Here is a 26151-nt window from a genome sequence, read left to right on the forward strand (position 1 = left end):
TCAGTGACTTTAGTAGCTTGAAATCAGCCATAGTGGGAGTATTTCCAGCACAGAAATGAACAAACATGAAAAATTAGGGCATTCTCCCACGTCTCCCCATTAACGGTTTTAAAATACTTATTAGCATACCTGTGCTCCTACTTCTTTAAAGAATGAAGAAATCAGAAAGTATTATTAAAACTAACATATGATCTATTAGATAAGTGATGTTTACCTTTTTGCCAAAAAAAAAATAAAAAATGGAACATTGACATCATTATCCTAAAATATGTAAATGAAAGAGGGACACTTGGATTCCTGCCAAAGAAATGGGCTTTTTTTGAGTTGCTAGGAGCAAAGCTACATTAAGGTAATTCCTCTTTACTTGTTTTCTAATTAAACTAATTGAATTCAGAGTGTCTCGGGGAAGCACAAGAGACATTTATCTTGGGGGATGAAGGTCTTGAAGCCCATGAATCCTCTTAGGGCGCTAAGAAGGCAAATCCGAGGATGCCCATTTTGCAGCAACCTTGGCCCATCCCCCCACCCAGAGTTTGGCCATCTTCAGGATTCTTCTCCCCTCTTTCTTTTTCTTTTACTTTTTTTTTTTAAAGGACAGTTATCAGGGAGTCAATTCTCATTTCATTGTCACAGTATGCTATAAGGTCAATATTACTAAAACGCTTTCTTTCCCACACCACCCACATTCAATAAGCCTTTTTGGCTCTATTTCTGGAATATTTCTGTACCACCTGGTAGGCCATCATTTATCTTGTTTGGGCAGATTACTGAATTAGCCTTCTAACTGGTCTCCTTCCTGCTATCTAAGCTCCCTACTCCCCACTTTCCACTCAGCAGGCAGATACTCTTTCGAAAATATAAATCAGATCATGCGAAAGCCCCCCAAATGCTTACTGTTAATTAATGTCATGCAGGGTCTCTGGTCCTGCTCCCCACACCAGATCGCAGGATGTGGTGAGGCCAAAAAGGAACACCAACGGAGCCATAGATGGGGGAGTCATACTATTATATTCTTGCTGGCGGCTGGGTTGGAGACACAGGAAGCAGGAGCCACACGATCCGCAATCTGCCATCCACTTCTCTGCCAACCAACAAACCAACCCCACTTGCCAGTATAGCCACGGCAGTTACATTAGTGGCTAATGGCTAACCAGTTACAGCTGATGGCCAACTAGTTACAACTAATGGCCATCTGATTACAGCTGATGGATGTCTAATAACCGAGCCATCACCTTTCCACGTGAGGCCGATAGCCTGGAAACTGCTCTCTGGCACTCTGTCCACACACTTAGGATAAGACCCAAACTCTGTGCCCTGCTCTATAAGACTTCCCCTTGCGTTTCTCAGATAGCCTCATTGAACACTGCTGGCCAGTTTCCTGTCTGCCCCAACTAGCTCACTAAGCTACGGCCACATTGGCCTTTGTCTCTCTTCTCAAAATCCCCCAAACCCCTTCCTGCCTCACGACTTTGCAGGGACTATTCCCGTTGCCTGAAATGCCCTCCCCCGAATGTTCACATGATACTTCCTGTCATTTCATTTGATCACTTTCAAAAGCCAGTTCCATCCACTCCAGTTTTGTTAGCATCAGCGCTGGCTGGGTTTCCCCCACGGCCTTTGCTGTAAGTGTTCATCAGATGAGGAGTTGGGGCCCCATGCAATGCCCCTGCTGGCGTGCTCAGGGCCCTCCCTGCCCTGGCTTCTCCCTGAGCGGGGTGCATCATTTTAGAAAACACCACTCTTTTTCCAAAGTGGATCCTGCCACTCTACTGCATACTAATAGCTTTAGTTTACTTTTACAGTTGATGGCAGTTTTATGGACATTTGTTTGTCAATTTTTATTGTACTTTCTCCTTTGACTCCTCAAGCCCTAAAAATGCCGATCTTCTATGTCTTGACCAATCTAATTGGCCTCTTTTAACCACCAGATGCTTTCAGTAGGGTTTTTCAAGATGCTCCCCAGAAGTATCTTCACTCAAATGCCGGCAGCTTACTGCACTTTACTTCAGGGTCTGTGCATTGTAAGTTAAAGGAATGAACTTTAAGGAAATACAGCTAGGACATCTTTTAATGGCTTCTGAAATTACTTAAGAAAACAAGCAAGCATTGCTTAGTATATTTATGCTATCTTTCTATAGCTCCAGGAATTAGATGCCATCTGAGAATGACACCATCAGTTTATAGATGAAGTTGTAACAATGTAGTATAGTTTTCTAAGGATAGCAGCACTTTAGGGCAAAGAAGCTAATCTTGGGTACATGTGGATTTGTTATACTTGTATTTCTACTTTTGGTAAGGTTTTGAAATTTGTCCATAATAAAAGGTTTGGTAAAAGGCAAAAAAATTCCAAGATTTCTGAATCTGAATTTAATTTGCATGATATGAAATTTTATAACATTCCCCAGACATCATTTTCGCAGCTCCCCAAACTAATATTTCTAACGTAGATAAAAACTTAAGGATGATCCAGCAATTCCACTTCTGGGTGGAATTCTACCTAATTTCACTGAAAAAAAAATTGGAAGCAGGGACTAGAATAGTCGCTCATAGTAGCATCAGTCACAATAGTTAAAAGGTGGAAGCAACCCAAGTGTCCAGATGAATGGATAGTAAACGTAGTAGCTACAGCCAATGAAATATTATTCAGCCATAAAAAGGAAGGGAATTATGACACATATATGCTGCAACAGATATGAACATGGAGGACATCATGGGAAGGGAAATAAGCCAGTCATGATAGGACAAATATTCTATGATCCACTCTTATGAAATTCTTAGAATACTCACATTCATAGCGACTGAAAGTAGAATGGTGGTGACCAGGCCGGGGGAAAGAGGAAATGGGAGTTAGCGTTCAATGGATCACAGAGTTTTAGTTGGGGAAGATACGAAAGTTCTGGAGATGGATGGTTCTGGACCCCTAATAATTTGTTTTATTTACGTATTTTCATAATATGAAACTCCTTATATAGCACATTCAGGAGCTCTGGGTATAGACGAGGTTAACCCCTGACTTTTTGGTTGTAGTTCCCTTTCTTTCAATAGAGCAGTTCTTCTTGATAAAAATTTGTCTTTGAGAATTATTTAGTCTATGAACATTCATCGAAAAACCAGTATCTCGTTTTGGTTTGCTTGGCTTTGGTTAAACAAAGTGTTTCAGAAGTAAATGTTCTAAGCCTTTTGGGTAATTCCCTTTGAAAGAGAGCAAATGTTAGGAGAAAGAAATCTGTGCACAGCCTGGAAGACTGGGGCACAGAATGACAGCACGATGTATTGGAAGTTAGTCTGGAGGATTGGGATGGGGAGGGACCAGAGAGGAAAAAGAAGGAGAGAGGCAGAAGAGGATGAGCGAGAAACCGGGTGGGGGAGGTGGAGGGGAGACACAACACAGAGACTGATTTAACTTCTCAGGGCGCTATTCGTCCACTCCTTGTGTTCTCACTGCTATCCCCAAGTTCAGACACAAGGAAATACGCCGAATGCAAAAACAGCGATGCCTTTCCCAGTTGCCCCTGCTTCTGGTGTCACCCCCTCAAATCCACTCTTCACATGACCTCTGGAATGGTGTTCAACAAGGCGAACGGCTGATAAGGTCTGTTCTCTGCCGTCATTCTCCTCTTTTACCACATCCCTGCTACGGCCTCGTTCAAGTGCCGCACTTTAGAAGCATCAGTGACGCCAAGGAGCCTGGGCGTAAGAGGCGGTGTGATCTTTGCTTGCCAGTGAGCATGCAGCCTGGGGCTCACGGGGGACGCCCTTGCTGTCACATCTTTCTCAGAAGGGACCTGGAGTCATGCTTATGGGTGGCCAGGGTGAGACCGTGCCCTCTACGGAAGGAAGTTGGAGAGGAAATCCCATGTGCTTTTGCTTCCTCTTGGCTGACCTGAAGATCATGCAGCAGATAGGTGTTCTGCATGGTTCACAGTGGAAATTCCAGACGTGGCCACATGTCTAACGCAAAGGACAGTGTGTTTCCTGCTGCCAGGTGCTAGCTACATGCTCTGCTGGGAACGTTTGGAACCCAAGTTGCTGACTACATGTTTAGTCATCATGGTTTTTCTAACTGTGTCCACTACTTACAGTACACACTGCTCAAAACGCTCCACCCCAGCGTGGTCACCTCCGCCTTGACCTGGACCCCGCCCGCCTGCCACTCACATCACAGAGCACTTCTGCTCAGCCGTCTGCTTGATTTCCGTGAAGGTGGCCTGGGCCTTTTCTTTTATGGCATCCAAGTCCATGTTCTGAAGATTCTGTAACTGCCCAAGAATCGAATCTTTGTCTTCTTCCTCTTCTTCGTCTTCATCTACCATTTTCCGGAGATCTTCTGGTAAATCCACCTCATCTCCAGCCATCTGGATTTGGTTCTCATCCATGTCACTCTATGGTAAAACAAATACTGAGATAGAGAGACCCCTCTAAAACTAACTAACAAACAAACAAACAAACATTAAAAGCAGCAGGAAGAAGTTCTGTTGAGGAAGTGAGTGGCACGCGTGGGTGTCTCTCAACAGCGCCTGGTAGCAGGTGTGGAGGCTGGAGGTCCCTCTTTCAGTGCATGTGGGTGCATCAGAACTGCTAGCACAGTGGTTTTCAAAGTGTGGTCCCCGGACCCAGCATCACCTGCGAACGTGTTAGAAAGACACATCCTCCAGCAGCACCCCAGACCTGAGGCACACCTGAGTGGGGCCCAGCAACCTGTGTTTCAAGAATTCCCCTCTGTTACGCTGATGCTGAAATGCTTGAGAATCACACACCAACTTGGCCTCAGGGCGGCTCTGCACACTTTGGTGTCTATCAGCCCCAGGCTGTGACTCAGTGGCCCTGGCTGAGCCCAGTATGGAGGCTGGGGATCGGGTTCATGGTGGCCTGACGGTGGGCCCCCATTGCAGTCATCACTCGTCAGTGGCAACTTCTGCGTAACCATTGTCCCTTTCCTCCCTTCTACTAGACAGGGACCCCTTCTGGGCAGGGAGTCGTGTCAACCTCAGCCTTCCATCCTTGGCACCTGGAAGCAAGTCTGGCACTACCACACATCACGTGACTCGTCGATGGCATGGCTCCTCCTGACTGTCTAGCCTTGTGTTGCTGATGCTACCAGCACAGGGTGCCTTCCCAGTTCATCCTGTGGTTCTAGGCATGGCTGTCCCCGAATTTCCTAGTGTATGATGCCCGGTGTTAAAAATCCCTTTGCTTTGTAACGAGAGAAGAGAAGCTAAAGAAAAAAGTTTCTCTGGGAATGATAAGGGCCATCAACATTCCCAGATGGCTGCCTGTGGGGGCGGAGCCCCAGAAAGTAGTTTCCAGGCTCTCGGCCTCACATAGACAGGTGCTGGCTCAGGTAGTAAATGGTCATCAACTGTGATTGCATGGCCATCAGCTGTGGCTAGTTGGCCGTCAGCTGTAACCAGTGAGCCATTGGCCACTAGTATAACTGCTGTGGCTGTGCTAGCAGAGAGAAGAGAGAAAGAATGGGGCTAGCAAGACGATGGCGGCTGGGCTGGCAAGCGTGGATGGCGGTTTGCAGACAGTGTGGATCCAGCCTCCAGTGAGAGTATAGTGCCGCCAGAGAGAATATAGTGGTATGACTCCCCTACCTATGGCTCCGTGGGTGTTCCTTTTTGGCCTCACCATGTCCTGCATTCTTGTATGGGGAGCGGGAGCAGAGACCCCGCAGGCCTCCCTGCATGACACTGCCGCCAGATAATTTTCTGAGATCAGGTTGTAACAGGAGGCACACTGAGCTTTGGGGGCCAAGAAGAGTAACGAGAGCATCAGAAACGAAAATGATCTAAGCAAACGTAAGTTCCACCTCGATATGTTGTAGCCAGCCTGGAATTTGTTACCAAAGCACATGACAAATCACAGAAAGAGAAAATGATCATCTCAGTCTTAATCAGACCACATTAATTTGATTTTAGAAAGATTTCGACACCTGCTGAGTCCACAGGTGGAGTTAAAGTCAGCACTTCCAGAGAGAGAGAGAGAGAGAGAGAGAGAGAGAGAGAGAGAGAGAGAGAGAGAGAGAGAGAGAACTCCCCTTGCCTGGGTGCTGAGTAGAGATAATCATAAACAAATACAGGTTGTCTCTAGGTCCAAATGGGGAGCCAGGGTGATGTGTAAACAAACTTGCCTCTCCATCCGAAGGCCTTTCTCGTTCTAAGAATCCATGGCTCCATACTTTCCAGGCTGGAGGCCACAGCCTTTCCCCCAGAATTCCTTTTATTTGGTTCTCTGGGCAGAGTGACAAAGAGCCTGGCTCCAGAAACAGCTGGACAGGCAGATTTTGATGCACAGGAGAGAAGGCCTAGGGAGGCATGGTCCTCACACAGCCCCTCCTGAAGACCTCCAAGTAGGACCACTCTCAGCGGCACCTGCTGAGGTCAGAGAAGCTTCTCCCTGCACTTGGCCAGGCCTTGTCCCCTCAAAGCGCTTAATGGATTAATTAGTTCCTCGTCAAACTGTTGTGGGGATTAATTAGTGAGCTAATCCCTCGGGGCCCTCAGCCAGTCCTCTGTGTCTGTTTCTTTGTTATTTACCTACTGTAAAGGTTGCCTTCCTCATTGATCATCCTCTGAGCATTTTTGTGGGGAGAAGAGGAAACACAGGACTGCAGCCTGGAGGTTCCCAGTGTGTATAAACGCAGGACATCTGCCTTCTCTTGTGCACCCCAAAATAACATGTACATGTTTTGAAAAGGCATTCCTGAGAATTCTGGCACCCTCACCCCTCTAGGTGGTAACAAGATTTCTGTGGATGTCACCAGGTTCTAACCTGGACAGAGTGGCTGCTGTGGGCCTGGCGGGACAGGCAGCTATTGACTGACTTATCTTTGTATTCCCATTGGCACAGTGTAGCCTAGAGCATTGGCTCGAGAATCAGATTGCCTGGGCATGAATGTTACCTCCATCATCTATAGGCTCTGTGACCCTGGCCACCTTACACAACCTCTCTGACCTTCATTTCTTTATCTATAAACTGGAATTCTATTATTTGCCTTAGAATTGTAGAGGATTAATTAGATGCTAACTGAATTATTTGGACTATATTAAGCACCCAACCAATGGTAACTATTCATAAATGTAATAGCTCTCAGAGGTGGACAGGGGATTTGCACTGGACAATTGTGACTCGGGCACATGGTGGTCAGGCTTAGCTTTCCTAGCAAGCTGGGCCTATTCATTTCCCTTTTGGCACTAGGTCCTCAATTCTGGGAGAAAGCTACCTAGAGGGCCCAACTTCCCCTACCCCTTGTCAGGCCCATCCTAGTGTCTGTGGGACCCAGAGGATGAGTACTGACAGAGGGCCTGGCCCACGACCTGGCTCCATCTCTCACTGGGAACCTTGTGTGTCTGGTTCCCAGTATACGGACCTCCTGCCCTACTCCTCAGCACTAGCAGTACTCGGGGCCAGCAGCTCGGTGTCCTCTCAAGACAGACTTGATGCAGAGGCCTTGGCATGCCCCAGAAAGCAGAGAATGAGGCAGAGAATTTGGGGTCCTGGGCAGCTAGAGTGTGGTCTAAAAGAGAGGTGTGGGCTCTGGGTAGGTCTGTCCTCTTGGCCCTGCAGACTTCTCACCCAGGTAAAGGAGTGTGGCTGACGAGGGACAGAGGGGAGCCCTCAAAAGCATGAGGTCCCCAGTTGCCCAGTCTAAAGGCAGTATAGGATGTGGTCAACGGCTGTGGTCAGAGTTCTACAATCATCATTCTTCTGGAAGGACGGTGTTGCTGACCACCTATCAGTAGCACAGATGCTTCCGGTGGAGATTCCAGTACTGGAATTGACTTCCCTGGGCTGCAGCCTGGGCTATGGACACCTTATGACTAAGGGTAGGACAACCAGACACTGCCAGGGAATGGTTAGAGGGGTTCTGGAACCAAACCTGGGTCCTAACCCAGTGGGCTGGCTCAGACCTAGGACAGGCCAAGGGCCAGGGTCTCATTTGTAAAAATCCACAACCGAGCCAGATTGCTGTCCTGCAGAGATGGCCGACGACAGTGGGAAGATTGTGGGGTTTGGAGTCAGGAGACATGGTTCGAGTCCCAGTTCTGTCATTCACTCACGGCATGATCTTGGGCAAGTCACCTTACACTTCTGGTGCCCAGCGGGAGGACCCTTCAGAGGACGATTGAGCAGATTGAATGAGACACGTTATGAAACAGGCTTGTATGCTTCTAAGTCTGGGACAAACAGGAGCTGTGGTTATCAATATTTCAGAGGAGGAAAAGCAGGTTGGTGTCAAGATCCTTGCTGAAAGGGTCCCTGGGATAAAGAAGGAGTGGACAGCGAAACAGAGGGTGGGAGTGTATCGGCCCTTAAGAGACAGGTCCAGGACAGAGCAAGCAATTAAGGGAAAAAAATGGGATTTAACCAGCGGACCCCAGGCAGCAGGCTGCCTAATGAACCGCCCTGCTGTTGGGACTTCGTCTACAACCTGATAAATGAATGTCTTGTACAGACTTTCTGCTGCCCACTGACAGATTCCCCTGGTTGGGGAGACCAGGGATATTTTGACACAGTTCACACCTCAAGGAAAGGCAGTAATGCCTCATTACACCCCACAAATACAAGTGCAATTACAGCCAATATGAATCAGCTCCAGGGAGGGAGGGGAGGTTTAGCACTGAGAACCATGGCGTGAATGAATGAATGAACGAGTGAAGTGAAGCAGCGTACAATTAGGGGACTTATAGGCTACACTTTGTTCTCAGAGGTTCTGTTTCAGAGGGCTTCCCATACCTATAATAGAAATCTTATCAATTTCAGATATTGTTTAATGCAGTTAAGAGCTCATTATTTTTATGCAGGCTGACCAGAATCAGTTTTAATCTCCTGGCTTTTAACCGGATTTATAATACTAATTGCCAGTGCTGAATGCCCCATTATTTAAATAACCCCGGACCCTGGCTTTGTTATTCCCTGTGACTAATTTCTGACTTTTCCCTGAAGGGTAAGCACGACCCTGGAGTCAGACTTCCTATGCCCTAGATCTTGATAAACTGGCCTTCACCTTGTAGGAAACTTGAGATACGATGACAGACTATCGTAGATGGTTATATTGTCAAAAAGGTGAGCATTCACCACTTGCGAGAGCCTAGTCAATCCAGGTTGGTGTATAAGCAAATACCAGTGTGTTTGATGCTACGTAGATTTGATTGGTTTTTGGTCTATATGATACCAAACAGGTAGGTGAATGGATTTCGTTCCCTTTGGCGTGTTGCTCTAACATTTGATGTTTACATACTTGGAGGATCAAGGACTTCAGCAGTCCCTTGTCTTCATAAACCATCCCTCACTGTCCTGGTCATGAGTGAGGGTGCTGTACTGGCCTCTAGACAAGGTGACAGCAACCTCCACTTCCTCTTCTACCAGAGCTTACAAGACATTTGGGGAGTGAGGATATAGAACAAAGAATACAGCCAGTCAGCAAACACCTCCATACAAAGTAAAATCGAGCACGGCCCGTTATGCCCAAAATCAGGGCGTCTGGGCCAGACCAGGAGGGGGCAGCTGTGAGGCCTTGAGGACCTGGCTCCCACAGACACGGATCCTCCTTCTGACCAGTTGCTGCTGAAGGACAGAGCCAACTTTATGTTCTGTGCCTCCAGGACAGTGTTTATCAACTCTTTCTGTGCCTCTGAATCCCTGTGAAGTGTAGAAAAATACCGATGGCCAGGCCCCACCCCCAGGATTAGGCGCCAGTGGTCTGTGGTGGGGGCCCAGGAAGAATTTTTAAAAATCTTCCCCCAGGTAATTGTGTGAGAGCCATGTTGAGACACTTGTGCGGGGCTTACTGGTGGCTTCTTCTGCCATACTGCACTGTTCTTCCCTCCTTAGCTACTTAAAGACTTAGGCTATCCAGATTAGGATGGACGATGAGGATTTGACTTCTCAAATAATAGGCATCAGTTTATAACATTGATTGAGAGTGTGCACGTATAGGGCCCTACATGGAATGAGAACTTCTAGAAGCCGCTGAGAACATCTCACACTTCTTTCCTTTATGCAGGCATTTCATAGGGCCTCAAGAAGCTCTTCGAGGTCACTTATCCAGGCCTCCCTTTAGGGATGATGAAACCCAGGTCTGGTGAAGATATTGAATAAATGTCATTCCGCTTGTTAGGGGATGAGAATCTGGCATGGCTGCCAGGTCTAGTGGGAAAACATGGCCACTGGGGTCAGATGGGCTTGGGGTCTTATCTTGCCTTGCCATTTACAGGCTGTGTGACCTTGGGAAGTCAGTTTCCCTCTCTCAGCTGGTGTTCTTATCTAAGAAGGGGAAATAATATCTACCTACCATATGGGGTGGTTGTGAGGACTAACTGAGAAAGCTGGTGTGGCTAAACAACATGTATTACGTTCCTACTGTGCTGGACCAGGGTCCCGGGGCTCTTTCTTCCCATGTCCCCTCAGAACACTCAGTCCATGGCTCCTTCAAGGGTGTGAGTAGAAGGAGCAAACTGAACTGAGGCAGGATGGAGAAGGGAAGGAACAGAGGGCCCCTGGTGCAGCCCTGATGGCCTCCCTGCCCTGCCACCAGAAACAGCTGCTCGGAAGCAGGAGGCCCCGGAATCCTGCTGGGCAGCCCCAAACGCTAACTCTAAGTACGTGGGCAAAGAAAGGTTCACAGCATCACATCTTTTTCTAAGAGGCAAATTTTAAATTCAGCTCTAATGGAGCTTTCGATGTGACACGTTTAGAGACAATTCTATTGATACACTTTCTTCTATCTTCATCTTTAGTCAAAATGAATAATGCCCTTATTACAGCAGACAAACACCAGGTGTAACAAAATCATATAGCTCAGCAGGGGGTACGACATTATTTTTCAATGACTAACCTAGATTGACAATTCCGTTAATAGGATTAGGGTTCATTGTGGAACTGTTTCTTCTTATTAATTTGGCTTGACTTACATATACATTTTGAATTGGCTAGGAAGAGGGGCACCTTTGTTTTCAGAAATAATTTTGTGGCTTTATTTAAAATGTACTACTTCCTCTACTTGAAGAAATATGACATCTTAATTATAATGTAAAGTAGCCTTTGCATTTTATACAAAATCATAATTTTGTACTATAATTTTATGATGTTAGATCTAGACTTGTTCTTTTCATGAAAATGTATTTTAATATAACTCTTATAGCAGATAGATTCTTTCTGCTGTTTTTGATACTTTGTTCTTTGCATGTGTTTCCTTCATTTTTTTTCCTGTTCCCCAATACCATTGATCATTCAGCACACCTCTTGTGTGTGTGTGTGTGTGTGTGTGTGTGTGTGTGTGTGTGTGTAACTTCTACAAGTCAGGCACCATACAAGGCACTGAGGACAAAGATGAAAAACTCAACCCCTTTTGTTAAGGAGCACACAGTCTAGTAGGTGAGAATATTTAGGGTGGCAATGATGTAAGAGACATGCACCAGTTATTACATAAACATGGAGGAGGATGGGGAGAGGGAGGTCATGGAAGGTTCTGGAAGAAGTGGCACTAGACTAAAGTCTTACAGGGAAGAAAGGAGCCAGGGGAGCAGGGTATAGGGGAGAAAAGTGAGAGGAAGATACAATCATGGCAGGGAGTGGAAAAAAGTGGGGCTGGAAAAATAGGAACCACATCATGGTGTATAGGCCAAGGGGTTTGGACTTCATTCTAAAAAGTCATAGTAAGCCTTTTCCACAAACTATTCAAAGTGATGAAAAGTAAGGACCTACAACCAAGATTACTCTACCCAGCAAGTCTATCATTTAGAATCAAAGGAGAGACAAAGAGCTTCCCAGGTAAGAAAAAGCTAAAGGAACTCATCAGCACCAAACCAGTATTACAAGAAATGTTAAAGGGTCTTCTTTAAGAAGAAAATAGAGAGATTAAAAAATATGAATAACAAAATGGCAACACTACATACCTATCAATAATTACTTTAAATGTAAATGGATTAAATGCTCCAATCAAAAGATATAGGGTAGATGAATAGATAAGAAAACAAGACCCATATATATGCTGTCTACAAGAGACAAGAGACTCAATTCAGATCCAAAGACGCACTCAGATTGAAAGTAAAGGGATGAAAAAAGATATTTCATGCAAATGGAAACAAACAAAAAAACTGGGGTAGCAATACTTATACCAGGCAAAATAGGCTTTAAAACAAAGGCTATAACAAGAGACAAAGAAGGGCCTAACAATTCTACTTCTGGATATTTATCCGAAAAAACCCAAAACACTAATTTGAAAAGACATAGGGGAGATCCAAGATGGCGGAGGAGATAAACACTGTCTGCTTCATTCTGGGAACAAATGAAAATTACAACTAAATTACAGAACAATCAACCTGGAGAACTATGTGAAGTCTGGCTGAACAGAAGTTTTACAACTAAGGATATAAAGAAGCCATGCTGAGACTGGTAAGAGGGGCAGAGATGCAGCACTGGCTAACCCCAAACATCCGGGTGGCAGCTGAGAAGTGGGAGGGATATCTCGACCTCAGAGGTTCCCCTAAGAGTGAGGGACCCCAGCCCCACACCAGTCTCCCTAGCTCAGAGTAGTTGTGCCGGGAAGAGAAGCCCCCACAATATCTGGCTGTGAAAAACAATGGGGATTCTGACCATCGAGTGGGCGGAAGATGGTAGGAAACCCAGGCGTCCTCTTAAAGGACCCGCACACAGACTCTCACACACCCAGGTACTCACCTTAGGCTCCAGCGGAGGCACAGTATCTCAGGGGTGGAGATGTTGGAGACATATGGGGGGCAGACTGAGTTGTGTGGTTTCACGATGAGGGCTGGGGGGGCAGGGAAAGTTGACAGTTTCCCTGTGAGGGGTGCTTTTCCTGTGCAGCTGGCAGGCGGGTGCCATCTTTCCTGTGCTGAGCCCTCCCCCTACGCTTCCAGCCAAATCTGAATCTGATTGGTCTGGTAAGCTCTGAAGCTCCACCCTGCTGACTCACTGGGATCCTACCCCACCAAACTCCCCCAACACTGGAAGCACTTTCAGTGGAGAACCAAGAGCAGCCAGCCCTGCCCACATTGCACTCTTTCTCGGAAAACTATCAGAGTCTGACAGATCCCAGGTGTGCCGTGACTGGTGTTGGTTTGCTCTGAGACTTTTGCTGAGTAGCTTCAACACAAGAATTTACATTAATCTGGTGATCACAACTCTTCCCACTCTAGTGACTCCTTGAGACCCTGCCACACCCAACTTGCATACTGCATGAGGCTTTATCAGTGGCTGAACCTGAAGGGAGTTGGCAGGTAGCAACTTGGTGATTTATTGGAAGAGGGAAGCAGCAAGGGTGACTTCCAGTTGGTGGCCTGGGGGATGAACTGGGCTGGGAGCCATCAATGGATGTGAACCATACAGGAGCAGTAGGTTTAGGGGATAATGAGCTATGAGGTGCCCAAGTAGAGGCAGATGTAGCAGTGACATTTAGGAAGAAAGTGTGGGCTGGAGGTGTAGATTTGAGAGTCATCAACACACAGATAGGTGACAGCTGAAAGCAACAGCCACATGCAGCCATCCAGAGAGAACACTCAACTTGAGTGGGAGAAGGAGCAAACCGAGGGAGCACCCTGTAATATTCCAAAATTTGGGGGCAGATAGGGGAGGGGAACCCATGAAGAAGACAGAGGACAGAGGGGAAACAGTTTAAGAGAGAACCAGAAGGCAGGTGTCCAGAAGCTGAGGACAGAAAAGGCTTCAGGGAGGAAGCAACGACCAATGGTAAGCAAAACAAAGAGAAACCAAGAGCTCCGAAAAGAAAATAAGGGAACCATCTGGCTGAGTGTTTGAAGGAGGGAGGTGTCAGCAGAGCAGTGGGAACCAGTCATTTAGGGAAAACAACTAGAAAGGCATGTTTACTCAGGAAGCGTTGTTTGTTTTCATTGGGAGAGACTTGACTTCTTTATAAAGGAGAGACCAATAGAGAGAAAAACCTGAAAATACAGGATTAATGGAGTGAGATCCAAATCCAACATGAGCATCATAGATTACTGTATGTATTTGAAGTTCTCTAATTTCTTGTAAATCGAAAGACAGAGAAAAACAACAGAGAGTGGATGTGTGTACATGAACGTGACAATGACTTATATACTTTACTAGCTATACTTCAGATTATGGCAATTTGATTATCATGCTTACTTGACTCCTGATGTCATTACTGCAATTAAAAGTGGTCATCAAAATACATGGGTACAACAGATGGTATTGTTATTGACAGTGAACAGTGAACTCAGAGAGGAAGCCTTTTACAGTTTGTCTGCTGGGTGAGGGACCACATTGCTCCTTCTTGGAGCCCAAACTTCTTTTCCCCAGTCAGCAGTTGAGTGAAACACTTTTTCATAGGAAACTCCAGCCAAATAATTTCTTTAGAAAACACAGTTCTAATTCCAAAACAGGACATAGTTAGCCTCATTAGACCTGACACCTGCCAGGAAGACATTTTTCTCAAATCTGCACTCTGTTGGGCCCAGAACCATCTCCAACAACTGTGGTGACGTGACCCTGGGGAACTGTGAGTGAGGTACCCGGGGCAGTTGGTTGTTCACTGAAGGACATGTCAAATGTGTCCAGCTCCCGGTGAACTGTTCATACTATTAGTGTAGCCGCTTTCCCAATGTGGACTTTGTAAGATGGCACAGGGCTAAGAGAGGGGAAGGTTGTTATTAGGAGCCAAATAAGGCCTCGGTGACCTTTGTCTTCTGCTCAGAGCCATTCTCTTTGTTCGATGGTTGTGTTCAGTTCTCCAGTCCACCATCCTGGGTGGAGATACATGGGTTAGAGAGGGTGTGGGGAGGGGAATGGGACATGAAAAAAGTACCAGGTGAACAATAAGGAGGCTCAAGTGTCCATTGGTCACTGTAAGCTTTGTGATCTTGGGCAAGTCCCTTAATTTACGTGAGTTTTATGATTATGCATTGAGTATACACCTATGTCATGTGTTTTTGTGTATATAAGAAGTAAGTTTAATTAAAAAGAGAAATACCACACAGACACTGGTTTCCAGGAGCCAAAGCTCTATGGTGGCCCAGGAACCCCCACCTGCTCTAGGAAGAGACTTAGGAGGTAGAGGAAGGGCCTCCAGTGTGCTCCTCAGATGACCTGCCTAGCCCAGGGTTATCGCTAATTCTTAATGACAATACCATTTGTCCTACTGATGTCCTTTGATGACCACTTTTTTTATAGTCATCATGCTGTACATGATATCCACAGGGCTTATTTACCTTCTAACTGGAAGTTTGTTGTTTTGACCCCCTTCACCCATTTCGCCCACCCTCACCTCCTGTCTCTGGCAACCACCAATCTGGTCTTTCTAGGAGTTCAGTTTTTTCAGAATCCACATATGAATGAGATCATGCATCTTTCTCTGCCTGACTTATTTCACTCAGCATAATGCCCTCAAGGTCCATCCGTGTTGTCACAAGTGGCAGGATTTCCTTCTTTTTTAAGGCAGAGTAAGATTCCATTGCGTGTGTGTGTGTGTGTGTGTGTGTGTATACACACACACACACAGAGGGTGCCAAAAAAAATGTATACACATTTTAAGAAAGGAAAACTGTATTAAAATTGTAATACTCAATATATACCGATAACAAAAGATGAATACAAGTCGTATTTGACTTCTGCAATGACAAGAGGTGTTCAAAGTGGTTCCCATCAGCATAATTTTAATACATTTTTTTTTCTTTCTTAAAATGCGTATACATTTTTTTGGCATTCTCTCTGTCTCTGTCTCTCTGTCTCTATCTCTGTCTGTCTGTCTGTCTGTCTGTCTGTCTGTCTCTCTCTCTCTCTCTCTCTCTCTCTCTATATATATATATATATATATATATATATATATATATGCCCATACATATACATATACACCATGATGCCCACTTTTAATTGCAGTAATCAGATATGTGATCACTTAAGTGTAGTGATCAAGACGCCACGCCCCGTGAAGGAGCTATAGATAATGAATGACCTGATCACCTGTTGTCCATCTCCGACCTAGCAGTTCCTCGCTGGCCCAGGCCTCTGTTAACCCTCCTCTGCGGCTCTAAGGGTGTAGCACTGGCCAGCTGGCCCCTCATTCCTTTCCTTCCAATTCACTGGAAATAGTACCATGGCCTTGAACTTTCCCAATCACCAGGATGCCCATGGACACTGTCTAGCCTTCCAGGGCCTCCTTGCTTCTGATGAAAGCATCTAGGAAATGAAAAGCTACAACTTACATTCAGATGGCACTCTAGAGGGTTCTTCTGCTCAATCCAAGAACGACCTAAGAGTTGTATACGGTTCCACAATAGCCAGCAGCACGAGCCCCTCCAGATACAGTGACTTGATAGAGCATGAGGCTCAAAGCATGGCCTTCAGGGCCTGGGGAACGACCTTCAACTCTCCTCAATTACTGGCAGTCCTCTCAAAATCCCTCCTATCCTGCTTGCTGTGGGGTCAGCTAAGCGTCTCCGTCCTGACAAACCACAGGAGGATCCCGCTGCTCAGACGGTCCCCTCCCAGCCTTGTCCTATCGGATGGTCCCTCGCTGGCGCTGTCACCTCCTGCTTTGTGACCGCCCAACCAAGCCCTTCAGGACTTGCTAGCACAGCAACCACTTTAGAATAAAACGCACAATCTGGTCTTTAGTATGAAAAGAATAGATGTCAAAAATAAAAAAGTCACTTCCAGACATTTGTTTCTGTCCCCCCCCCCCCCCCCCCCCCCCCCCCCCCGCTGTCCCTGCTGCAACTGTCCCTGCTGCAACTCACAGTCCCCGCGGAAAAGCTGACAACACCCAAAGCGACGGTGCGTCTCCGTGGCGCTGCCCGCGCCCCGCTGCGGCTGGGGACACTAGGGGGCGCGAGGGTCCCGATTCCTGTGCCTCGCAGGAGGCCGCTGCTGCGAGGTCCACCCTGAAGGGCCAGGGTCTGGTTCCCACAGGAGTGGCCTTTCTGCACAGACGGGAAGCGATCAGGGGGCCTGGGAAATGTGGCTGTCCCCCAGGACCCCTTTTGCCATGGAGGCAGCATATTATAGAGGTTAAGACCCTGCACTCTGCCCTTCCTGGCTGTGTGACCTTTGGCAGGAGCGTATTGCTTTGTTTCTGTGCCTCTGTATCTTCTACTGTAAGAACCTACCTTACAGGACTGTTGAGACGGTTACATGAATTGATACATGCAAAGCACTTAGAACAGTGCCTGGCACTTAGAGCTCAGTGAATGTCAGCTGTGGTTATCATCCCCACATGTATTTACTCGTATGTAGCTCTACAGTTTTTAGATATATTTACATAAAAAGGTCATTTATCAGCATTAACTTCATTTTGTTCAGATGAAATGAAGTTCATCGAGGTAAATGACTGGCATCTAGTCTTTATAAATCAGTTCAATGCTCTTTTCACTATATCACAATGACTCAATTAAGATTAAGACATAGGTGTATGTATATATGTATTTATGTATTCATATATATGTATGTGTATATAGTCCCCCACTTATCCACGATTTCACTTTCCATGATTTCAGTTACCCACGGTCGACCACGGTCTGAAAATATTAAATGAAAAGTTCCAGAAATAAACAATTCTTAAGTTTAAATCTTGAGCCGTCCTGCTCCATCCCTTCAGGGACGTGGATCCTCCCTTTGCCTTCATCTCCATGCTGCGGATGCTCTCCACCCATTGGTCACGTAGTAGCCAGTTCAGTTATCAGATAGACTGTGGGGTATCATGGCGCTTGTGTTCAAGGAACCCTTATTTTACCTAATAATGCTACGTTCACATAACTTTTATTACAGTATATTGTTATAATCGCTCTATTTTGTTACTTTTATTACAGTATATTGTTATGATTGCTCTATTTTATTATTGTTGTTGCTAATCTCTTACCATGCCTAATTTATAAATTACATTTTATCATAGGTATGTTTGTATGGGAAAAAACAGTATCTATAGGGTTTGGTACCATCTGTGGTTTTAGGCATCCATTGGGGGTCTTGGAACGTACCCTCCATAGATAAGGGGGGACTATTGTGTATATATATATATATATATATATATATATATATATATATATTCATGAGCATGTCCCTTTGCTGATAATCAGTCTTAATTTTTTATTATGTAAGAAGTGACTGGATGTTTACTGTGTTAAGAGTGTCTCACCTTTGGGAGTCTGTACTTTTCTCGGAAGTGACCTCTCAGGCATGCCCTCTCTGCCTTTTTTTGTTTAAATGCAGCATCTCTTTCCATCCTAAAAGGAAAAGAATAGAAGAAAGGATAAAACAACATAGAAAGCTAAGGACATTTCAGTCCCTGCTCAGAGGATCCGGACACTGGAATACACCTCCTGAGTCCCCACTGCCGGCAGACACGGGAGGTGGGGCACGGGAGCTGCATTTCCAACAAGCTCCTGACAGACTCTTCAGCCAGTTAAACATCCAGGCCTGGGGCACATGGTATTTGGGAATGTAATGTAAAGCTGTTTCCTTTTATTGTCATCCCAAGACCCCAATTTAGGTTCAGTGTCCTATTCCCCGTTTGGAAGGAGGCATCCCAAACAAGATGGAGAGGACTGCACAGTGCTCTGGGGAACGCCGAATTGGCCTCATGACTATGCTGGTTTGCAATAAACTCCCTTGCTCACGTTGATCCAGGCAGAGGCAGACACCTTTGGGGATGTCTGCAAAGTTCCCAGTACAGCTGCCCACAGAGGTACATTACTGGGGGCTAAATGTATGCACATGGCCCTGCCCTCTGGCTGTTCTGGATTGGACCAAGCTCGGTAAATGAAATCTCTTCCCTGGGAAGCTGGGATTGGAACTGAGGCACACAGCATGGCTGGAGCTGTAACTGGTGAACATGGAGGTCATGGGCTGCCGTTTTCCATCAGTCTTGGGGTCTGGGTAACAGATGGAGAGAGCGGACTGCTGAGAAAGAAGAACAAAGTCACCAGACAGAGACAGAAGCAATGGCCACAGAGGGAAAAGAGTGCTCGTGGCTCCCCAACAGCTTCCATCCCTAGTTTAGGCCCATGAGGGACCTGACAGGATTTCCGCTAATGGGTTTTGGTTTGGTGAAGCATCTTTGCATGAAACATTATTTGCATTAAAATAAACTTCCTGTTTTCATTTTCAGGTGGCTAAATTGGTTTCTAGTTCTTGACCCCAAGTTTTGAAATCATCTTAACCATTACACAGAAGGCTGACCGAAGGAAGGGCTGGGTCTGAAGCACTCAGATTAAACTATTTATCACTGGGCCCTGGGCTCAGGCACTCAGAACTCAGTGCCCTCCGCAAACCGTCAGGCCTGGAATAGGCCGCGGAGAACACTGGGTTCAATCTTCTAGTTTTGGAGAGGGAAATAGAATACGTGATTTACCCAAGAGATCAGTGACCTGTGGTGTGGGCCGAAGCAGGTCTCCCCCTTGCCCAGTATTTTACTATGAAAAGTTTCAAACATACAGAAAATCTGAATGAATTTTACAGTGAAACCCATATACTCACCATCTAGAGTCTACAATGTGCATCTACTAGACATGCTTTATCACATATCTATTTCTCTCTAAACATTCATTTATCCAGCTTATTTTTTTGATGCATTTCAAAGTTGTAGACATCAGTATTCTTTCCCCAAACACTTCAACATGCGTGCCATTAACTACAGTTATGTATTTGTTTAAGTTTTATCATCTATAGCTATTATCTATCTATCTATCTATCTATCTATCTATCTATCTATCTATCTATCTATCTATCTATCAATCATCATATATTTCCTATTGGTTCTGCTTCTGTAACCCCTCTTAAACTATAAAAACATTGTTCCCTCCTCCCCATCCCCAATCATTGCCGGCTCCCCAGACCTAGAGACAACTACTATCTTTCACCATAGATTGGTTTTGCCTTTCCTAGAACTTCATATAAATGTAAACATGCATTATGCATTCTTTTGTGGAAGGCTTCTTTCACTCAACATAGAAAACTCTTGTGTTTTACCTAGGTTTCTATTTATCAGTACCTTGTTCCTTTGCATTACTGAGTGTAGTCTGCTATACGAATACATCACGTTTGTTCCTCATTCTGCTTTGGTGTGCACCTGGACAGTTCCCGTTTGGGGCTGCAGTGAATGAAGCTGCTGAGAACATTGTTGCACAAGTCTTTTTGCCACCATGTGTATTCATTTCTCCGCAGTAACATCTAGGCATGGAATTGATGAGTTGTAGGATAATTGGGGTTAGTGTAGTTTTGTTAGAAACCGTCAGACCTTTTCCCAAGTGATTATATTATCTTACATCTCATCAGCTGGAAGAATTCTAGTTGGTCTGCATTCTGGCCAACATTTGATATTGTGTCTTTTTCATTTTAACCATTCTAACATGTGTGTAGTGGTACCTTAGTGTGGTTTTAATTTTCATTTCCATGACGGCTAATGGTATTAGGCTGTTTTTCGTGTACTCATTGGCTATTAGCGTATCTTTATAAAGTATTTGTTCAACCCTTTTTGCTCATTTTTTTATTATTATTGAGTTTCAGAAATTCTTCATATATCCTAGATCCCAGTCCTTTGTAAGACATACGTGTCGCAAATATTTTGTCTGTGGTTTGCCTATTTATTTTCTTAGTGGTGTCTTTTGATGCACAACAGTGTTTAATTTTAATAACATCTAATTTATCATTTAAACATTTTATGGTTATTGCTTTCAGTCATGTGTAAGAAAGCTGCCTATTTCCGAATTGCAAGGATATTCTATGCTTTTTTCTAAATGCTTTAAACGTTTAACTTTTATGTTTAAATCTGTGATGCATATCAAAGTTCAAGTTACAAATGGTACGGTAGCAACTGCACCATAACTCAGATAAGGGGACATTTTAATATGATTGAGAGACATGGTGGCATAAACAGATTATGATTTTATTTATACCTTTCCAAATATTCTATTTAGGTATAGATTTCATTCTAGTACTAATGTTATCAGTAACAACAACAACAAAAAATCTGAACGTAGAAGTAAAATCCAAATGAATGTGCAGTAGAGTGCGTTGTTAAGTAGTTTTTAGTTTACAATTAGTGGAGTCAATCCCACAACTTTTCTAAAATGATGAGGACAGGTTCAGAAGGCTTTTATTTGCTAACACTCATTTTAATGGTTATACACACTATAATGTCTGTAGCTCTCTCTACACGTAACTTATGATGAACCGTTTTTGATGCCTAATTCTTTATGTTGTATTCTAGGTGACGAAGCTCCTGAAAACTCAAGCAGTGGGCTGGAAGTCACGCCTCTTGTGACGGGGAAGCAGGTTGGCCCTATTGTCTTGCTACAATTTCTTAAGTTAGGTGACCACATAAATTTGTAATACACACACACACACACACACACACACACACAGTGAAGGGTAGTTGGCAAATAACCCAATGCATTGATGGATCACACCATTTGGGCATTTTGATCTTTGATCTGTCGAGATATGAAATTAAGGGAAACTGGGACATTAGTTAATCAAACAGATGCCATATCTGTGACCAGATTTATTGCTTAGACATATTAATGGAATTTTACATGATCAGGTGCATAGTCTAAATTTCTGACCATTTTCTTTTTATAAGCCCACTTGAGGTGAGAACATTGATGCTATTGTTGTACTTTTATTTCTTCATTATGCTTGTTTTTTTACATGCCATGGCCAAAACTAGCCAATATTCAAGAAATGCTGCCTTTTCTTTTGCCCAAGTATTATTTCAGAACCAACACAATTTTTACAGTTGCATTTACTTTTTAAACTGACTTTAATTTACTGCAGAGCCAAGCATAATATATTCTAGGTAGTTTATAAGCCATGATTTCTTTCAGAAAAAAATACAATAGACAAGGTTTCCATTACATGGAGGACTTTTGTACTTTCTTAGTTTCCTCCAGGTTATGAATCTTTTCACTTATAATCATCTTAGCGATAAGGCTTAGGCAACTATTATGTAATTGATCGTTAGCAAAACAGCCATGGTGGCAAAAAGAAATACTTTTCTTTTGTAACATATGATGAACATTTAACCTCAAGACTGATGCTTCAAATCTTAGCTGATTAAAACTCTTAAATTAATTCTATGTTAAACTGAAAAAATTACATGGAGACTGCACTTATTTGAAGATCAGTCTTCAGCAATGAAAAATTGTTGGCGATATTCAGTCCATATACTGAACTACAATGTTACCAATATTTTATTTTTATTACATTTTGTATAGCCAGGAGAATGTCCTTATTTTTTGGAGGTATATGGTTGAAGTATTTGGGAGGGAAGTATCATGATGCCTGTAATTTACTTTGAAAATTGTTCTCTAGCTCATCTATCATCTATCTATCTATCTATCTATCTATCTATCTATCTATCTATCATCTATCAATCATCATCTATGCAAATAACCTATCTATAAGCAAATATGGCAAAATGTTAACTGTTGACTTTATGTCATAGGTGGATATAGGTATTTGTTATACTGTATATAGGTATACTGTATATAGGTATATATTCGTTATACTGGTCAACTTTTCTGTATCTTTAAAATTTTCATAATAAACAGTCCACAAATTTATTCATAGTATTAGAGAAGCCAAGTCTTATGACACAATTGTTACGTTGTGCTTTCTAAGCTTTTCTGCCCACGTGAGATCAAGAAGTTTATGCTGTATATTGTCTAAAGCCCTTCTAGGTGCAAAGTCTGAATTCTTACAATTTGAAAGCTTTTTACTTGCCAGGAGGGTGAATTTCTGAAAGGCTGTACAGATAGTTAAGCTCACAGTTTTTCCTCTGAACAGTTAAACTGAAGTCAATTACAATGTGCCCAGATCCGAAAATGATAAGCTGCACTAAAAACGACATGGAGATTCATTTTGTCTTCATTTCCATTCAGACAAAGAGGACATAGTAACTGCTGGTTCTACAAACTTGTTCACTTTTACAGAACCCATTTTCCTAAGGTTAGAGGCAAAGAGCTCAAGGAAAGACACTGAAACAGCAAAAAGAGAGAAACTGGGAGCGGAAGAAGGTAAGGCCAGCCTTCATTTCTTTTTGCTTTTAAAGGGAAATGAAGCTGCATGTACTCACTTCTCCTCAATCATTTGCTTTTGATACTCCTCATATTCCTCTCTAGTCATTCCTTGAGCGGCTGCAGGATCAGAGGCACCTCCTTCTTCTTTTCTTTCTTCAGACCCACCACCAAATCCTAGATTCTTTACCTGGTTACTTATCATAGTTTTCATAAAGAAAGCCATTGTTTCTGCCCCAGAAAAAGAAAACGAAAACTCAGACAAAACCTAACAGAAAAGAAAAAGGACAAAAATCTCCAAATATCTGTTGACAGCCACACACTTAAGAGCAAAGAACCTTGCACGTCCCCGTCTCTGCAAGGGCATAAAGATAGAAAAGGGTGGCTTGTGGGCTGTAAGCTGGATTAAAGAGGTGAGCTACCTCGGAGACGGAGGCAGATGGTCCAGATTACTAAGGCATACAATCAGATGGAAACAACTGCTTTCTGAATTAATACACTAAGCTAATTTCAGAGGGAAAGACATCCTTCCCATTATCTACCCCTCCCTCCCCATCCATTTCTAAATTTTAAATTATAAGCACAGCAGGGCTTCATCCAGAGTCCTGCTTCAATTACATTAATCAGAGCTGACATTAGGAGGCGGTAGTGGAATTTCCAAATTCCAGCCTTCGAACACAACATCCTGTTGAAAACTGACTCCAATGAGACGCAAAACCCAAAATGCTCATTAAGCAAAAATGATCCTTTGACCCATTATTTCCTCTCATTGGACTCGAAGCACTATGTGAGGATTTGCCTTTAGTTTGCTTGGATTCTGAACTGCTTCAGTGATTCTGGTGTCCCATATGCAAATATCCAACTGAGACCAGTTCAAAGGGCTGGGCAGTGGGTCCTTAATTTACATCTGCAAGATTACCTCAGCTTTCTGCCCTGAAATGGGACGTTTCTGCATGGAAGTGATGCGCTCGGCACTTCCAAGGCTCCCACCCAGAAGGTAAGGACAGATGTGTACAGGGTCACCTTTTGCTCTTACATACAATCCACTTCCTCGGTGCTCTACTTAAGCTCACTGGCGTACTTGGAGAAAACCTTTGACAGTATTTTGTCACGCAGCAGATTCTCAACGGTGGTGGTTTTCCTCAGGTCAAGGGAGGAATTGAGTAAGGCTAAGACTTTAATCTGCGTTAGTATCTTTCTAATGAAAGCATTCCAAGGCCGTGTGCATGTGGGTGGGGGGAGGGGTAAAAGATGTAGGCTATTTGTAACCTATGCTTATTATTTTATCACAGGCATGAGGCCCCTCAGGAAATAGATGACTGTCCTTCAGATTGTACAGAACTACATGATCTGGATTTTTGCCTAAACTGCTTGTTTTATGTATTTTGAGATCTGCTTTCCCTTTTACTAACCCACTTTAAAATATTGTTAAAATGGTCTCAATCTGAAAGACGAACAGATTTAGGGTGGAGAAGTGCTGTTTAGAGCTGAGTGAGAAGGTACAACTTAGCTCCACTTCTGCTTTTAGGTGCGTTGCTTAGAACTCAGCACAAACCATTATCGCTAAGTTACCATTTATCATAAATTGTATTTCATCTTCATTGAGGGGTTCCTTATTAATAAGGTTTTACAGAACTTTTCTGATAGAAAGCCAGAGCGCCTGTGCTTCTGTCTGTTGTTTTCCCAGTTCTGCACAACTCTCTCCTTTAGAAAATACTGCTTAGGTGGTGTTCCATGACATTAGAAAAACGTTCATTTTCCAAAGACAAGGACAATTTGATGAAGGTCTGTCCTGTATAATAGTTTTGGTCAGAAAGGGAAATCCCCAAAGCCAACTTGGATTTGATAGGTCTGAATCAGGTTAATATTATCCCTTAAAGAATAAAACCCCCAAATAATAAAAATCCATTTCATATTTTATTGTAAATTATTACTCATATTTATTATGAAACTCTGTATTAAAACTCCATTTTATTAGGAATTTGGAACTATTATTAATGGTGATGGTGTCAATTCTAAACTCTAAATCCAGTTTGTAAAACAGCCTGTCCTGTCCTTTCCTGTGTGTTGGGGGGAGGGAGACCTTTAGGTCGTAGTTACACTCGTGTGACAACGGAATATTCCCGCTATTGCTTTGTTTTTAGAAAATCAAGTCTCTCGTTGTCTCCCCAACAGATAATTCCACTAAAAATGGAATCATGTCTTTAAAAACTTTTTATTCCTCTATTTACTAGAATGGTCTTTCAACTTGGACAGCTAGCAACTATTTGCTGCTGTGTGTAGAGCTGTTCATGCCTCCAGAAGAGGAAGGTAAGTGTCATGCAGGGAGTCATGTGGGGTTTCTGGTCCCGCTCTCCACATAAGAACGCAGGATATGGTGAGGCCAAAAAGGAACAACCACGGAGCCATAGGTAGGGGAGTCATACCACTATATTATCGCTTGGTGGCTGGGTTGGAGACACAGGAAGCAGGAGCCACATGATCCGCAACCTGCCGTCCACTTGTCTACCAACCAACCTCACTTGCTAGCTGCAATCCGCTGTGCTAACTGCAATCTGCGCTTGCTAGCTCGGCCACCATGTTCTTGCTGGGCCCCATTTTCTGCTAGCGTAGCCACAGCAGTTATATTAGTGGCCAATGGCTCACTGGTTACAGCTGACGGCCAACCAGCCATAGCTGATGGCCATCCAATCACAGTTGATGGCCATTTACTACCTGAGCCAGCACCTTTCTACGTGAGCCCGAGAGCCTGGAAACTGCACTCCTAGCTCTGTCCCCACAATAAGTACCCCACTTGTGAAATGGGCCCACTAGGTGTTAGCCCTCCAAAGGCTTCTCATCACCCTTGAGTAAGATCCCAGACCTTGACTATGGCCTGCAAGGCCAAGGCCACGTCCCCACTGCCCAACTAGTGTCTAGAGCTTCCACAGTCCCTCGTTTCCACCATCCCACCCCCGTAGGCTCACTGATCAGGCTTTAAGTTTCCTTTGATTTCTTTCAAACCCATCTATTTAAATCTTTTATTTTATCCAGTATTTCTCAGAAGAGGGGGGTCCGTTACCTTAGTCTAGTCTACCAATTTCTGAAACCACGTTAGATTCTCTTACAATGCTACCAACCCTGTGAGATAAGTATTATG

The 26151-nt window shown here is 44.1% G+C and overlaps 1 protein-coding gene across 1 annotated transcript; it reads right to left on the reverse strand.

The window, feature by feature from the left end:
• Window positions 1-1153: 1153 nt before the first annotated feature.
• CPLX4 (complexin 4) lies at window positions 1154-23516 on the reverse strand. Its single transcript, XM_019729361.3, has 3 exons — window positions 23072-23516; window positions 18134-18221; window positions 1154-4382 (listed from the first exon to the last, which is right to left on the reverse strand). The coding sequence occupies exons 1-3, from the start codon at window positions 23236-23238 to the stop codon at window positions 4155-4157; spliced, it is 483 nt and encodes a 160-aa protein (XP_019584920.1). The 5' UTR covers window positions 23239-23516; the 3' UTR covers window positions 1154-4154.
• Window positions 23517-26151: the final 2635 nt, after the last annotated feature.

This window comes from Rhinolophus sinicus, chromosome 4 (genome assembly GCF_057876585.1).
Source record: "Rhinolophus sinicus isolate RSI-liver-muscle chromosome 4, RSI-T2T, whole genome shotgun sequence".
NCBI lineage: Eukaryota > Metazoa > Chordata > Mammalia > Chiroptera > Rhinolophidae > Rhinolophus > Rhinolophus sinicus.

Coding starts and splice junctions, on each gene's coding strand:
- CPLX4 (XM_019729361.3), bottom strand. CDS start 23,238: ATGGCTTTCTTTATGAAAACTATGATAAGTAACCAGGTAAAGAATCTA. Junction 18,222..23,071: donor AAGCAAATGATTGAGGAGAA/GTGAGTACATGC, acceptor TTTTCCTTTTAG/GATGGAAAGAGATGCTGCAT. Junction 4,383..18,133: donor AAAAGTACAGACTCCCAAAG/GTGAGACACTCT, acceptor GTTTTACCATAG/AGTGACATGGATGAGAACCA.